The sequence below is a fragment of the Schistocerca americana genome, chromosome 9, assembly GCF_021461395.2.
Source record: "Schistocerca americana isolate TAMUIC-IGC-003095 chromosome 9, iqSchAmer2.1, whole genome shotgun sequence".
Taxonomy (NCBI): Eukaryota; Metazoa; Arthropoda; class Insecta; order Orthoptera; family Acrididae; genus Schistocerca; species Schistocerca americana.
The window spans coordinates 156,405,662-156,423,598 of NC_060127.1; the positions used below are offsets into that span (position 1 = coordinate 156,405,662).

Consider the following 17,937-nt stretch of genomic DNA (forward strand, 5'->3'; position numbering starts at 1 on the left):
GCTTCTTAGATTTTTAGTTACAAAGTCCTGAAGAATTATTATTATTATTATTATTATTATTATTACACAGGGACAACAAAATGAAGAAAATTCTGTAACAGAAAGATAATTCATAACTTTTTATAGAATGACTAAACAATGCAACAGTGATCTGGTGAAGCTGATTTCTTTCACCATAAAACATTGTTACTTTTATTCTGAAAACCCAAATATCGAGATTTATACACCTTGAAATGTGGTGATGGTCAAACAATGGAAATTCCTGCTAGGAATATAAACAATGTAGAAAAAGGCAGATTGCTACTTACCGTGAAGCAGACACGTCAAGTTGCAGACAGGCACAATCAAAAAGACGCTTTTCAACTTTCCATACAAAGCTAATATTCACAACCTGCTCAATCATCTTCAAACTGAACCACCACAGAGCTCTGTTCGGGGACATGATGCAACTCGGATCACTTGGCAACATGGATGATGAGTCGCTGGTAACTGGCTGACAATGCATTGCAAGCAATTAACTGGGGAGTCACTCAGCAATCACGCCATCTGTGGAGTCCTCCTTAACTAAATACAAAGGGATTCGCTGCTGATCTGTTGCCATCTCATGCCGGCAATGAGTTGTTTGGGACGTGCGGAGGGTCTTAATATCTTTTGGCCTGATGTGAGATGTTTGCTCTCTTGTGGGAGAACACTAGTAGGAAAATAGTAAGTCCTCACTCAACCTCAGCAATATGTCACGCAAACAAAGGAAATAATGAAAATAATGACATAAAAATAGCAATATAATATCAATGGACAGATAAAAAGAAATCTACTCACCAAGAGGATGACACACACACAAAAGGATTTAACTTTTACAAGCTTTCAGAGCCAGTGGCTCCTTCTGGGAGAAGAGTTGAAAAGGAAGGAAGAAGGGTAAAGGAAAAGGACTGGAGAGGTTTAGGGAACAGGGTACATTTTTCATCACTCAGAACCCTGAGTCAGGGAAGACTTACCGGACCAGATCAGAAGGTAACACAGATTGTTGGGGACTGCACTAAATCAGATTTGAAAACCTGAGAGCTTAAAGGTGGACAACAGCATAATATGCAAGACAGAGATTACTACTAACACATCGTGCACAGTTATTAAGAGTGAAAAGCTAAAACAGAGTTGGGAGGGGGGATGGTGAAAAATAGACAAGTCAGAAAATGAAAGATGTAGAAAACTAAAAAGTAGTAAAGAAAGGAGTACTTACTTTGAACAAATGCTGAGACAGAAGGAATTGATATAAATTAAGGCCAGGTGGGTGGCGAGACCCAAGGACGTGTTGTAGTGTTATTTCCCTCCTGTGGAGTTCTGAGACACTGGTGTCTGGAGGAAGAATCCAGATGGCACGTGTGGTGAAACATGCACCAAGGTCATGACTGTCATGTTATACAACACTCTGCAACAGGATATTGTGTGCTCCTGCGTATCCCTGTGCTATGCCCAGTTATCCTGACTGATAACTGGTGGTCGTCAAGCCGATGTAAAAGGCCAAACAGTATTTACATATCAGCTAATATATGACATGTGCCGTTTGACAGGTGGCTCTCCCTTTGATAGTGTATGTGGTGGTGGTGGTGGTGGTTAGGAGGGTGCATAGGGCAAGTCTTGCAGTGGGGATGGTCACAGGGGTAAGATCAGAGGGTAGGGAGATGGACGCAGAAGGAGCATAGTGTCTGACAAGGATATTGCGGGGATTGGGAGGGCGACAAAATGCTATTCTAAGTGCAGTGGGCAGAATCTCAGACAGGATGGATCTCATTTCAGGGCACGATTTTAGGAAGTCATGGCCTTATCGAAGTAGAGACCAGGATAACACTGGGTGACAGGTGGTGTGCTGTACCCCTGATCTGTTTGTATGTCTGCCCCTCAAAGGTAAAGTAATTGTTGGTAAGTATAAAATTGATTAAGGTGAGCAAGAAGGATGTCATAGGCTTGGAATCAGATGGGTGTTGACAGAGGAAATTTTCAGCAGCAGACAAAGCATGTCCGTGGGGGATGTTGGCATAGAGGGAGATGGCATCAATGGTGACAAGCAAGGTGTGTGGTGGGAGTGGGATGGGCACAAATTTCAGACAATCTTGTGGATCTTAGGAAGAAGGTAAAAGGTGGGGGTGCATGGTTTGGTTGGGGTTAGGAGTTCTATGGATTGAGGTGTGTCCTTGCGAGGGGTGTGAGGTTTTTAGGAGGGACTGGAGGTTAGTTTGAATAATAGGTGGGATCTTGATGGCAGATGCTGTATGTAGCGGTGTCAAACAGCGAGCGTAGACCTTCACCCATATACTCCTGTCAGTCAAGTACCACAGTGGTAGATCCTTTGTCTGTTGGGAGGATAATGATGGAATCATCACCTGTTCTCTGCAGAACTCCAGGCTCTACGTAGAGCCTGGAGATCTTCAAAGGACAGGTTAGAGTCATGTTGTAGGGAGGGACCTAAGGAAAGGTTGTGAAGCAATGCTGGATTTGAGGAATTCTTGGGAGCTCGTAAGGAATGTTTCTGAGATGGTGGTGGTGGATCAAGTTGGGATCATTGTCAGAACTGTACACGGCAGGCTTCAATGTCAGGTTTGGTGCTGTAATGTTTTTGGGATTGGGTTGCAAAGTGATATTTCCAGTTGACATTACATGTAAAGGAAAGTAAGTCCTTCACCAAAGCAGCACGGTTAAATGCAGGTTTAGGACTGAAAGTGAGGCCCTTGGATAATACAGATAATTCCAAGGCGAGAGTTCTTTGGATGAGATGTTAAGAACACTGTGTTGTTGTGCTGGTTCTTGTGATTATGAGTTATTACAGGACTGGGAGGCAGTGGTGAAGGCTAAGGGATGTTAAGGAGATTGGTCAAGCTCGGTTTGTAGGAGTCGAGTTGTGGTTGATGGTGTGGGTATTTGAGGAGCTGTAGAGGAACAGGAAAGGAAACATCATTGTTGTGGTAGTTTAGGAGTAGGTGGGATAGCTTTTTGAGGTGAAGTCTGGCATGTTGTAGTCTGACGTTGGCTTGGTAGATAACTGCAGGATATTGTAGAAGAAGAGACGTCTGGTGACGTGGAAACTGGCTAATGAGGCAACAGGTCACAGATTAGTCGGGTAAGTGCAACAGATTGCTGTAGTTGAATTGTAAAAGAGGCTGGTGCATAGTAGGATTACATCCAGAATAAGGAACTTTTCAACATTAGGCCTTTGGGAGTAACTCCAAGGGACAAGCAAGTTTCAAAAAACAGAAAGTGAGACCTTAATTTTGATAGTGCAAAAGCATGTTTTTGAAAAGAATGGATGTAATATATGGTGGGATTCATCATGGCAAGCGAGGACAGTTTGGCCTGTTAGAAATGGTGGTAGTGCCCAAAACGAGAGGTAGACAGTGGAAAAAGATAGGAAAACGGAAGAAAAGCAGGGAAAAAAATTGGAAAAATCAGAAAAATCTGCAAGAAATCCTGAGAACAGGCAATGGTCAACAACAGGCAATGGTCAACAACAGGCAATGGTCAACAACAGGCAATGGTCAACAACAGGCAATGGTCAACAACAGGCAATGGTCAACAACAGGCAATGGTCAACAACAGGCAATGAGTGTGCGAGAGCTTCTCGTCACAAGAGTGGTCTATTTGATCGGAAAAAATAATGGGGGTGGAGGAATAGGCAAAGTCACAAAAGGAGACGAAATTTTAAAAATGGTCAGACAGAAAGAAAAAGTCACAGGAGATAACTGAAACTATCTTCTACTTTGCTTGGCAAATAAAGTAATGCAGGAGACAGCAGTAAACAAAAATGTGAAAGAATTGCATATAAACAGTGTAAGTGTAGGGTAAGAAAGAAAATAGCTGTCAAATTTGAAAATAAATTAGTGGAAGAAGATAAAGAGAATGCCCAGCAGTAGTGAACTATAAGCAAATTTGTAAATAACAGTGGAATTCTTATATGCAAGTTCACAAATAACAATGCATGCATGACAACCGGAACTAGAAACGATGTAGGGGCAAAGTGTTGATTAATCTGGTTGGTACAGATAATAAACAACCAGAATACTAGCACTAAAGGTAGACAGCAGACGATAGTTTGGACACAACAGATGGAAACAAAGACTGACAAGAGGGTTACAAAAGAAGGAATGATGGCCATATGGGCTCTTGTAACAACGAAAACAATTGATTATTGATAATATAATGTAAATGGATAGATTAAAAAGAAATCTACTCACCAAGTGGCGGCAGGGGGACACCCCCCACAAAAGGATTTAATTTTTACAAGCTTTCGGAGCCAGTGGCTCCTACTTCTGGCTGAAGAGTTGAAGGGGAAGGAAGAGGGGTGAAGGAAAAGGACTGGAGATGTTAGGGAACAGGGTACAGTTTAGAAAAGTCACCCAGAACCCCAGGTCAGGGGAAACTTACCAGATGGGATGAGAAGGAAAGACTTGACTGTTGGGGACCGCATTGGACAAGATTTGAAAACGAAATTAATACCCTGCCATGCTTGAACAGTACACTTTCAGTTAACTCACTACATGTCCACAACTGAAATGTAGAAGGCAGACTGATAAGAAATGTAAACAAGTCTCCATGACAATACTTTGCCATATAGGATACAATGTGTCAAACCTATCTATGAAGAAGTGCAACACACTGCCGTCAAGGATATAATGTGGCAAAACCTCCATCGAATGAATACATCTAAGTTGTTGGCTTGTATCTCGAAAGCCACAGAATATAAACTTTCATCAAGAATTTGAAAATGATGGATTTTTGGTTGTACCGACGTTGTGTTCAGGTCCATTGTTCTTGGTAACCAGTGATATTGAAATATCTGCAGTCTTGTGCACCTCTATTGTATACTGATTCGAGAGCATTATATCTGAACTTAACACAAACAGATTTTACTATCTTTAACAGATATATTACAAATGCTTTGCAACACTGTATTTTATGTCAAAGCTGGTTGTTGGTAGAGGCTTACACAGGCTGAATGGGCACATTTTTGGGCAGCTGCTCTAAAGAATGTTGCAACATAATTGGTTCTTATTTTAAAAAATACAGAAATAAAGTAGGATGCATAGATGAACATCTGGATATCTTTCATTAGATTTCAAAAGATTCCCAGTTGAATATCATGTAAGAGCTTGACATTTTTAGTAATTTAATACCCACAGTAGCAATTAAATGAACAAAGCAATTTCTGCAACAGAGTCTTTTGAAAGTATTTTCCGAACTGTGATTGTATTCTCCCTGTTTCTGCTACTTTGTCGGGGGTTCCTTCAGCTTCTATGCTTGCACTTGGCTAATAATAGCTCGATTTAAATTTTTTTTTTTTCCTACAGGCTGTTTATGTGTCTTTGCGGCCACCAGCCATAAGCTTGCTACTTGCAGATTGCAGCTGTGGGTGGGGTGTCATCTATTCTGCTTCTGGTGCTGATTTAGTTTCTCTACAATACTTAAGTAATTTTTTACTAGTCTTCACTTTGAGAAGCCTGTTTCTCACAATAAATTTTACACATGTGGATATTTTTATCTTATTTTTGTGATTTAATACTCCAAACACAAAGATACAGCTGTCCCCAATCCAGTGTTTGGCGCGTGAAGACCACGGTGCTTTATTAGGCACAGTCTGTTGGAGGGGGTATACATTGCCTTTGACCAACTTTTAACCGACTTACCCAGCCAGTTATAGTGGGACGTAAATTTAATGTGGATTCTGAACTATGAAGCAAGTTATCGCTTTTCACACGAACAAAATCATTTCCAGAAGTAAAATAAAGGATAAGTGGCATACTTTACAACCAACTGGGGACCCAAAATTGAACCACTAGCTACGCAGTCGTGCACGTACCCACTGAGCCACAAATCCCAGACAAATACTTAATAACATATGAGGGTGGTCTGAAAAGTTCTTGGACTCACCCATAGATCACAGCACGAGGCATGTGATTTTTCCCCAGACATTGGAATTACTTTCAACAGGTTCCGTGTAAAACTATGAGTAATTCTGTCCAGCTACTGGCTGCACGCAGCGGTCTGAGCTAGTCACAGTGAGATAATTCTTGAAAATTTAGGAAATCGAATACTGCCCAGGTTTTTTTTAAGAATGTTTGATGCCAACCAAAATTAATTTGAGATTCATGAATGTCCACAATAACTTTTCTATTGGAATTTCCACCGTGAAGGATCAGGCTGCGTAATTTATATGTGGCCATCAAAATGTCCAAGTTGTTTCCTGTGGAAAGATGTCAGAAAAGTGTAATCACACCAGAAATAGTCAATACTGAATTGGAATACTGACATACGAAGGTACATGAAATTGGCATCAGTTAAGGGACTTCGACAGAACCTGTTGGCCACTCTTTGCATACAAAAGCTTTGTGGAAGATGAGTGATGTACCTGCTTACATAAAATCAGATATGAATTCACATGACAATTTGCAAACTGTGTTTGCCACTTTGGTAAAAATAAAGGTAATTTTCTACATCAGTTTGTAAGAATCGATGAAACATGAATTTATCACAATTCATGAAAAACAAAGCTACAATGAAAACAGTGGACAGAAGACAGTTCTTCAGCTTCAAATAGGACCTATCAGTGGGAAATGTCAGACATCAGTGGTTTGGAATGTAAAAGGAATTTTGCCTATTGTCTTAAAAAAAAAAAAAACCTGCATCACCTTTCAAGAAAATGCACCCTTCCTCAAAACTGTCTTGCCAATAAGAAAACAGAGGAATCTGTGATGTGAAGTTCTGGAACATCCTCCTTAGTTCCCACAGTTGGCTCCCTCAGATTTCCGTACCTCATGAAAACTCCACAAGACAAAAGTCTTCTGCTGGTCAGAACCTTTTGTCCTATTAAGAAGTGATTCGCATCTGCATAGGAGAATTTTGCAATGCTTCCACAGGTGTACTACAGAGAAGAATATCACTGGAAGATTGCTGGTTGACGCATGGTAATGTCACAGGGTATTATGTTGGAAAATAGAAGTTTCTTGAAAATAAAAATCCTCATTTTCACTATTGGCCCAAGAGCTTTCCAGACCACCTCGTACACTACCTCAGTTCAGTCATCGAAACAATAGCAAAGTAATATCACTCACTCTGACAGCTTCCAGTGTGTTGGTCTGTGCTTGCAGCCCGAGTGCCTCTAGTGGACAGAGCCGCAGTTCATGCGTGTCATCATCTGCCACTTCCTTATCGCCACGCAATTCACCACGGTCGTCAACAACCATGGTCTCTGACGGAGTGCCGGCCATACTGCAATCCATCCCAACACTGCTGCTCCCACTGTCCGGGGAGGTGGTTGCAGCCTCCAACTTCAGATCTTCTATTCTTGGCTTCTTCTCTCTGGGCTCTCCGGGTACGGCATCTTCCACTTCTGTTGCTGACTGCAGGTTTTCAGAAGCTCTGCTGGGTGCATTGGACTCTGGAGCAGGATTGGATGGAAGTGGCTCTTCGGGATGGGGCGGAGGACGCAGCTTCGAAGTATCCACACGGTATCGTCCACATTCCAGACCCATCGCGACACACAACACATCACCGCAAACCTGCAGGACAAGAATGCAACATTTTATACTAATTATGAGAGAGAGAGAGAGAGAGAGAGAGAGAGAGAGAGATGGTCACACAAAATCAACTCTCAGTGGAGTATACTTTGAAGCAACCTCTGGAACTATGTTCTGCCCCACAGTTTTTACCCAGGAGTTTCCAGTAGTTCTGTTATGAAAAATATACGTGCATCTTCCCCGATCTTCTCAATGGCTGGATAAATAATAACTGCATTGGACAGTGTAATACAGTGCAACTGGAAAATGACAAACATGAAAACAAATGTGTTACATTACATTTGTTCGATTCGCCACAGCAAGGTAGCACGACATGTCTTATTGGCAACAAAGATGCTAATGTAAAGGGTGCAGTTCATATGAAATCTGTAATACTGCATGGTTTACTGCTTGCTGAACATACCATTTTCTCGTCATTCATATGCCTGTGTTGTAGATGTATTTTCTGGAAATATCTACATGCCACAGTAACAATCAAAGCAACAATAATGGGATTAGCCACCCATTTCTGGGAAAGTGGATAGGTTACAGACAAGAAGAGATCTGAGACACCGGCCATTTTGATTGCCGCAAAACTCGGACAGAGGTGAGAGTTGTGATACTGCATTTGTCTTCAAAAAGTTTAAGGAAACTGCGTGTCAAATATCAAAGTTCATACGATAGTGCTCAGAAAGCAATGCAGAAGTTAAAAATTTGTTCACATCATGTTTACAGATGGAGGAATGGAAGGTGCTGGATAAAGAAAAGCATACAGTACACGGTTTTGGTCATTAGTTGACATCCACGGTTTTACCTTAGGCCATATCCTACATAAGCAACAGAAGAAACCGACAGTGCATGACATATGGATATGTAACACTCCAGCTAAAAGTGGCAGAATCAAGTGATATGCTTAGATATCCACCGTGCAAGCGACAAACTCCCACAACAAGATGGTTACTAGGTCAACCAGCTGTTTCCATAGAACCATGTCCAAGAACTATAAAATATTTTAGTAAAAATTAGCTTTACTTAGGAAAAGAGGGCCAAAAGGAGTGCTGTGCATGAAATTCACAAAGAGGGATGCTGATGGATAATTTTGTAATCTGTATCATCAGCTACGAAGATCACCAGACAGATTCTTCAAATGTACAAGGATGAAAATAGATACATTTGGCTACCTCATCAATGTTTCTTATGTGACCACAAAGTTTCAGCAGCCGATAATTGCAGAAGAATAACTGATTAAGATAAATATGAAAAAAATGAGTGCAACGAGCAATGAGGTGTCCACAGTATAGCGGTAGCATCTTTGTTTACTAAGCTGAGTTGTCATGGTTCGTGAGTTCAGACCCAGTTACTTCTTATAATTTCACTGACTCAACTACAGTTCAATGTACTATATTTTATATATATTCTTTACACTGCATCTCAAAGTACGAGGGCTGTTCAATAAAGAATGATCATAGTTGTTTTATGGTCATATTCTTGCACTAAAATTTAATCTTATGATAGTCTGTTACCTTAATGTGCAACAAACACGCCATACTAGTTTCATTGTTGGGATTCCTGGTTCCCGCCTGTGAGAGGCAGGCAAGGTAGACATGTTCACTATGCCTACCACTGCAATGGAGGTAACACACGAGTATGTGGCTTTGAAATTCTGCTTTTCTCTCAACAACTCTTCATATGAGGCCTATACAATGTTACAGGAGGCCTATGGAGAGTTTGTTCTTCCCTACAGCACAGCTCGGATGTAGTTTAAAATGTTTAAAGAGAGGAGACAATTTATTTCAAAGGAAGGTGGACCCGGTGCTCCAGTTACTGCTTTTACAGAAGAAAACATCAACACTGCTACTGTCATTGTCAGAGAAGACCGACGAATTACCTTAAGATCACTTTATGAAATAATGAACATTTCATTGGGTGCCATTCATACACTGGTGACAGAAAAATTACACACGACACGTGTTTGTGCACGATGGATTCCAAGACTGTTGATTCCCGAACAAAAGGACATTTGCGTGCAGGTCTGTATGCAGTTAAAGTTGATGCTAGCGGAAGATCTGGAGTTTCTTTCAAATCTAGTCACTCCTGATGAAACTTGGGTACATCATTTTGATCCCGAGAGCAAACAGCAAAGCTCAGTGTGGGAATCTCCATCATCACCAACCCCCAAAAAAGCAAAAGTGGTTGCTTCTGCTGGGAAAGTTATGGTCGTCTCATTCTTTGATATTCATGGAATGGTTTATCAGCATGTTCTGCACACACATCAATAACTGGACAATACTACAGGGATGTCCTGGAAACATTGCAAGTACATATTAGGTCCAAAGACCACATTTCCGTGAAATAGACTGGATGCTGCACCACGATAATGCACGGCCGCATATTGCCAATGTTGTTGCCGAATATCTTGTAAAACTCAATGTGCAGTGCATCCCTTACCCTCCCTACAGTCCGGATTTAGCACCATGTGACTTTTTTTCTATTCCCTAACATCAAGGGGAGGCATTATCAATCATCAGAAGCAGTGGTGAAGGCAATTTTGAAGGACCTCTCAAAAAATGGTGTCCAGCATGTATTTGAAGACTGGCAGAAATGCTGGGACAAGTACATCGCATTCATGGGAGACTACTTTGAGAAGGACCATAAAAAATATGAGGATGAGTAAAGGTATGTTGTAAAAAAATCATCCTTTACTGAACAGCCTTTGTAAGCTTTTAAGGTTTTGTTAAGGTGTCTTAAGTGCGTACATACATATCCCAATATATCACACATCTTAAATTCCTAATAAAGCACATTAAACAACCACGAAATTTAACTGATTTTAGTTGTGAATGTAATTCATCAGCAATCAATGTTACTGCCAAGCATTTCAATTAAAAAATAAAACAAACAACATATTTTGTAAAAAATGGAAAAGGGTCAAATGTTCTATGAAAACGTGTCCAAAACAGGTAAAATAGATTAGAGAAAAATTTGATTCCAGCCTCATTCAGCAGCACATCAAATGATTCTCTAATCCATTTTATTTCTTATAGACAAATCATTTCACACAACATTTAAGTGATTTCTTTACTATTTCCTTTTTTTCCAAGTTCTATTCAGAAAGCGTGATCTTTTTGATACCTCAGCAGTCTTCCTAGTGTCTGATGTCCTCTAAATGTCCTAAATTTTGCACTTGATTTTAAGGAAGCATTTTTGACAGTTAAATATCACATTAAAGCACCTTCTTATGGGCTAAATAGCTAGGCCTTGAAGAGATGAACTTTTTGACACTTCCTTTAGACAGCTAGCAGCAGCTGTGCACAAAATATTTCAATTTTCCCTCAGCTAACTAAGTTTTTCTTAATTATTCGGATTACTTTCAAGTAATTAAATATTTGTTTGCAAAACTACACTTCATGCTAATCATTTGGAAACCCCATTTGTCCATTTCCCACTCTTAGTTTGGTCAGGAAAATTCAGGCAAATCTATATTGTGTGATTTATAGGAAGTCTTGTTTTCTCTCCATTCATACATTTGACCAAAATGTTTTAAGTGTAAATCATATGACAAGATATGTCATCTTAGGTTGCTGCCATCTGCAAAACATTTCATTTCTATATATTGAACCATTTATGAAGTGTGACTATTTTTACAATCATGTGATCCTTGATGCACAAGGATGGAACTGGACACACCAAACTCGTCTGCTAGATGTTGTTGTTGTTGTGGTCTTCAGTCCTGAGACTGGTTTGATGCAGCTCTCCATGCTACTCTATCCTGTGCAAGCTTTTTCATCTCCCAGTACCTACTGCAACCTACATCCTTCTGAATCTGCTTAGTGTATTCATCTCTTGGTCTCCCTCTACGATTTTTACCCTCCACGCTGCCCTCCAATACTAAATTGGTGATCCCTTGATGCCTCAGAACATGTCCTACCAACCGATCCCTTCTTCTGGTCAAGTTGTGCCACAAACTTCTCTTCTCCCCAATCCTATTCAATACTTCCTCATTAGTTACGTGATCTACCCATCTGCTAGATATAAAATCCAAAATCTCTGGGACTAACATATATCATTCTGATCTCAACTTTAGTTAAATTTAATATGCAACAAAGTATGACCTAAAATCAAACTACACACAAAATCCATGAAATGTGTTTTTACTTCTGCAAACACTTTAAAAATTTCATGCAGTCATTTGCTTGCTTTTGTACTGCACAGTAACTATGACAAACAATGAAAACTTTCAGTCCTACGTCAAGCGAAAATATCAAGCTGTGTCCTATGTCAAGCGAAGATATCAAACTGTAAGACGTGGAAAGAATCAAATTTTTCCCGCCAAATAGTTTTCTTAAAATCAGATATCGATCTCATAGCAGCCAGTGCATCCGCTTCAGCACTTTGCTGAGAATACTCAGACTGTCACTGTCACTGTCGCGTGAGCTGCAGCAACAAGACTCAAACATATTTGAATTGAAACGTCGTAAGTCGTAGGGGACAGCCACCAATGGCACAGACATCACCAACCTAGGGTACTTCTGTAGCTGTACCTGTAGTCATGTTTTGTCATCTGAAGCTGTCACATGCCGTCAGTTGCTTCTGTCACTCACCTAGGACACGGCTTTAGTGGATATGTGAGTAGTCAGCATGTAGGAATTTTGTCAAACAAAAATTCTCATGACTTTCATGCAAACACTTCACACTGTCAGAAAATTGGAGTATGGTATGCTGTATCACACTGTTTGACAGTATGCCCTGTGAAACTACGGTGGACAGTGTCGTTTAGCAAAATATTATTACACAGTTAATTTCGCTTCTTGAGGCACATGAACGTTATTGTTGTCTGTAGCAGGAGAGTGCCACTTATCATACGTCTATTGAAACATCTCATTTCTTATGCAAATTTTTGGGTGGTGACTCATCCCTGAAGGATCACGGCACCCATGTTCTCCTGATTTACTTTCTCCAGATTACTTCCTGTGGAGCTACGTTAACAGTGCAGAGTACGAAGGAAAATTAGGGGAAAAACTCGCTTAGCCGCAAATTTTTGCACAGTTTTAAGGGGAGTGTAACACAGTAAAAATCCTGATTGGCAGGATCTGAGCATGTGGGTGGGGGTGTTTAAAGGTAATTTTCTAAAATTTTTCTTGAATACCCTGAAAACCATACCTTCTAGCAAAAGTATTCCCCAGTACAAAATTAAACTACATTTAATTTCCTACAAAAAAAGGTCATATTCATTACTTCCATTGGACTAGTAGTTTCCACATTGCAGAGGGAAGAAAAAGCAGATTATTAAAAATAATGTTTCAATGACATAAAATTGATGTTTATTGCTAAACAAAGTGCCTTAAAAACAAATTTAAATGTGTGTGCCACACCCATGTGCAGTAAAAAGGGATAATTTGTGTTCTGGGGGTGTAACAGGGTGAGCAAGGGGGAGAGGTGGATTTTAGGAGTATAAGGGAACGAAGGTGATCAGATTGTGGTCATATGCTTCTCTCCTTCAACGGCCTCCAAACTGAAGAGCAGGCAGCCGATTCCTCACTCTCTTTACCTCACTACAATACAAAATACAACTACAGGGTATTTCACAAAGTTACACTACTCCTTCCGCAGCATGCCTTATTAATCACTGGTGACACAGTGCCTAGCCATGCTGGGGGATGACTATTTTCCACAAAGCGTATTAACACTACGTGGAATACAGACATGAATCACTAATACTAACACAAGAAAGACTTATGGAAAGAATCTATGTAAATCTCTGCACACTGTTCTACAATACTACAGGAAAATTGATTCTTAACCACCATGTAAAGAAGGTGCAGTCTTCTTCCAGGAAATGCAACTTCCCCCAGCAAGAGTGCATCTCGCTTTTCAGTCTACTGACAGGGTATACCTCCGCAGAATTTCCTGACAAGATCTCTCAAGTGAGTAGGCAAAATAACTTTACTGAGATGGTATTTATATAGCGGAGTTATTTTCAGTTTACTGGGTATTTATCTGCATTTATTAAAATAGCTATTATGTAAAAAAACGCCCAGAAGCTTAAATTGGCTATCAGCAAAAACCAGTTCTCACTTGCCATGGTTAAGTGAGCTTTTATGTAAATTACATTCCTTGTCAACAGTGGCTGAGGAGTGATTAATGCCCAAATGTGGCGATGTCAGTGACCCATGGAATGTTGGTGGGTTGGTAAATGTGGCATCTTGCTGCTGTCTGTCATTGACAGCATATGGTAAGGCCATGTAACTGCATTGTAGTCACATGGTGACGAATTAATGAGTGATGAGAAAGTTACCACCCATCTCTCACGAGTAATTGTGTTACTGATAGAATGCATGAACCTCTTATATTCAGGAATTGCTGGCACTTGGAGAGTGGGTTGCACTGACCGCTTACCACACATCACCAGTGTATTTTGGAAGGTCGATCTCAATGTGTCTGCTTGATAATATTGATCCTATTTAAATAGGGAACAGTAATCTGCTGTAATGAATTGCTTGGCTTGCGTTAAAAATGTCTGATTATCCATGACACCAATGTGTGTGTATGTATAAGCAGAGAGATAAAGCAGCCAGAATCTACCCGGAAATTTTTTTCTGAGGCTGCCAAGCTGCCAGATTTGTGAATGCGCTTAGCTGTTCGAGTCAGAGTGGGGGTACACTTAACTTGACTCATGTTTTGTTTGTGGCACATTTTTAAATTGTTTCGGAATTGTTGCAGTTCCCGCGTTCGGATACTCGTTTTTATCAACTGCTATGTTTTTTTTTTTTTTTTTTTTCTCCATTGTATTCTTATTCTAAACTCGGCGACAAACATGTGTTTTGTGAAAATGCCAAAGCCTACAGTAGCCGCCGACAAAAGGGTGCAGCAATTTGAAATCGATGGTTTATATGCTCTCAAGAAGTTAACAGTGTTTTATAAATTTTGCAATATCAGAGTTCCATGGAAGTGTAAAGATTGTATAGTGGAACATGTGCAGACCGAAAAACATAAGGACAACAAGTTGAAACAGACCAGTTTGCCAATAAAGCGGGACACTACAATTAGCAGCAGCTTTGAATCTGCAAAAAAGAAGAAGAACGAGTGTGAATATCTGGCTCAAAGAACTGTGGGAACATTTTTGGAGGTCAACATTCCACTCCACAAATTGGAGAACGAAGACTTTCGGCAGTGGATCAATGAGTTCAATAACGGTGAGCAGTGGTGTTACCTTTTCATTTAGATTGTGGCTGCAGCCTGCCTCAAAATTATTTTGGTAAATCTTCACTTTACATGTACTTTCGATCAGTTCACAATTGTGATGTCTGTACCTCTCATCTTTGAGAAAATATAGGGTGTGGGTCGGGGCAAATAGAGCAGAAATTAATACGTATTTTTTAAAAATTTGCAAAACTTCAAAACAAAGCAACCTATTATTTCAATTAAAATTTATACTAATGCTTAGACTTTCCCAATTTTCTCATCTTTGTCTCCTATGTTAGGGGAAAACCATTAAAAGTTAAAATAATAATAATAATGTTAAGTCAATAAACAATCATCATAAAGGAATTCAAGTTCAAACGCTCTCTTGAATGGGAATAATCGAAAAAAAAAAAAAAAAAAAAAAAAATAATAATAATAATGTTAAGTCTGCAACTGTAAGTTCTAATTACCATTAGTGTGTCCCACTCCTTCACACTTATAACGAACGTATGTACTGTAGGGCTGTTAGGAACATACCTAACCTCAGCACTACATACACTGAAAGTTTCACGAAAACCTAATTAGTGAACCTCAAAAAATGGTATTAATTTACGCATAAGAGCTGATTGTTACAAATCCACAACTTCTTGGTACCTTTAACTTGCTTGGTTTACTGTTTATAGACCACTGTTCTAATAACCTGGTGTTCCAATTGCCCCAGTTCCTCCCCCCCCCCCCCCCCCCTTTGCTCTTGTGCAGTATTATATTATTTTAGAAGTTCAGATAACTAACAGACTATTCTTTTTAGGTGCTGGTAACACCCCATGTGTTAAAACAATGAGAGAGACTCTGTGCCTTCAATACAACATCAAAGGAAAACTGAGATAACAGAAAAACTAGCAGGGAAACATGTTGCTATATTAGCTGACAAGACCACTGACAGAAGAGGCCGTTGTGTTTTTGCTGTTTTGTTGAGAACTATTGAAGCTTGGAATGAGCAGAAACTTTTTGTGGCAAGTGTGAAAGTTCTGGATGTAGCAAACTCGACACAATGTGCTCGTGCTATTTTGGTGGCTCTTCAAACATATAATATACAGTATGATAATATTAAAACAGTGACAGTGCTAGGTATATAAACAAATATGTAGACTCCTTGAAAACAATAATAAGTGATAGTTTAATCCATGTTCAATGCTGGGCACATAAAATTAATGTAATTGCTAACATTTATTCCAAGGAACTTAGTAAGTTAAATACTGCAATCAGTTATTTAAAGAATGCTTTTTTAAACACCAGGAAGAGAAAACAACATAATCAGACAGCAATTGGCATTCACTCGTTCGGCTTGACTCTTCTCAGCTTGTATAGCCCTGTCCCCTTTTGCCTGCACGAAAGTTTATTTCTAGATGCGACGAGGATTCACCTGACAGAGACTTCACATACACTATGCACGCACTCAAAAATCAACTTATGATTTTTTTCCCCATGGGACCAAACTGCTGATGTCACTGGTCCCTAGGCTTACACATTACTTAATCTACCTTACGCTAAGGACAACACATACACCCACACCCGAGGGAGGATTCGACGAGGGGGGAGGGGGGGGGGAGGGGGGGGGGGGGAGCCGCGCTAACCGTGGCAAGTCACCTCAGACTGCGGCTTATGATTCATTCAAAAACCAACTTATAGAGTGTGTTCAAAAACCAACAGGGATGCGCATCAAAATCATATTAGTAATCGATAGAACCAACATGCACTGAATGCTAGGCGCTTTGTGAAACAAGGTTTTCTCCCCTCAAGAATATGAATTTGGCACCCCTCCCCCACCCTCATAGATCAGGGCCCACTGCGCACACGTGAATCTGGCAGCTTGGACGCGGCAGTAAAATTTTTCCCGGTTGCATCTAGCTGCTTGCTGTGACTGCTTACACAGCCAACAGCCCTGTTTCTGTAACCAGAAACGGGAGTAGGTACTACTCATACGCAACTCAACTGCGCATGCGCATCAGCCCGCTCGTAACTAAAACGAATCTAATGTAAACAGCTGTGACGTCATGCTCATCGGAGGCAATTTGTTGTTCTGAAGCATTGCATAGTCTTCCTAAAACCTTTGACACATTTTGCTGTTGGCAAACGCTTGTATGAGCACTGTGTTTTGTTGTTGTATATGGCACATTTCCCTTGCAATTTATGTTTTATTTTCACTTTTTCCTCATTAATGTTTTATTGTTGCAGTATTATTCTGCAGTAGCGAGATTCAGTAATATCCTTTGTTGAAGTATCGATTCTTACCAGTCAAAATTACAAAAAATTAACTGAAAACTAAAACAATGAAAAATTTCTGGAATTCTAAAAAAAATTCCCGGGTTTTTCCCGGTTTTCTCCCGGATGAAAAAATTCTCAGGTTTTTCCCAGATCTCCCGGTTGTCCCGGGTTGTATACACCTTGTCTTGGCTCTCCACAGCCATTTATATAGCAGAATATTTCGAGGTAATGACTGAATTCTTCTGCAGTGATGGCTTGCAAGAGCTGCCCAATGCAGGCATTGAGTATATTATTTCACTGTCAGACAATGATGTAACTAGGATTCTTACAGAGGCCATGTTGGTTAAAGAACATGCCAGAGATTTGATGAACACGACTGTCTTCTTAGAGACTTCAAAGCATCCAGCCTCACATGAACTTTATTCAAAGTTGAAGCATCTTGAAGTATTGTGGGAAAAGGAATATTTGGCAAGGAAACCAGTGAGATTTTAAAAATGATAAAGAGGGAAGTGCATCATGCAGAAATTAAGGAGGGATTGAAGTGAACTGGACCACACTTCCAAATGAGAAAGTCGACTCATGGCCACAGATCCAAATCAGTCAGTTTTCAACACCTTGGATTCTTGTTTCGATCCAAGGACAATAATTCTCAATTGTATTAATTCCGAAATGGCCAGGATCTTGCAATCTGTACCTGGGATGACTGTTCTTAGTACTGCAGGTACTCTGAAGGGGTATCAATCTCTCCAGAATTTTGTTTAAAACCAAATGTCAAAGCAGTCGGGACATGTTGAAATAGTGAAATGCTGCAGGCACCTGCAGTGGACAATCTGAAATTCGCAGCTGCAGCATTGCAAGCTGTTTGGTTCCCGTGTTCCAATGTTGACAGCAAGAGACTGTTTTCAAACTGTAACGAAGTATTGACAGGTAGGTGGCACAATCTCTCTGA

General features: G+C 40.2%; 1 protein-coding gene across 1 annotated transcript in view; it reads right to left on the reverse strand.

Annotated features, from left to right (window-relative positions):
- The window catches only part of LOC124551142, a 131,445-nt gene that overhangs the window by 9,159 nt on the left and 104,349 nt on the right, over positions 1-17,937 (reverse strand). Inside the window, exon 10 of the mRNA XM_047126104.1 lies at positions 7,098-7,544. Within this exon, the coding sequence (XP_046982060.1) occupies positions 7,098-7,544 (447 nt within the window). The remainder of the gene's footprint in view (positions 1-7,097; positions 7,545-17,937) is intronic.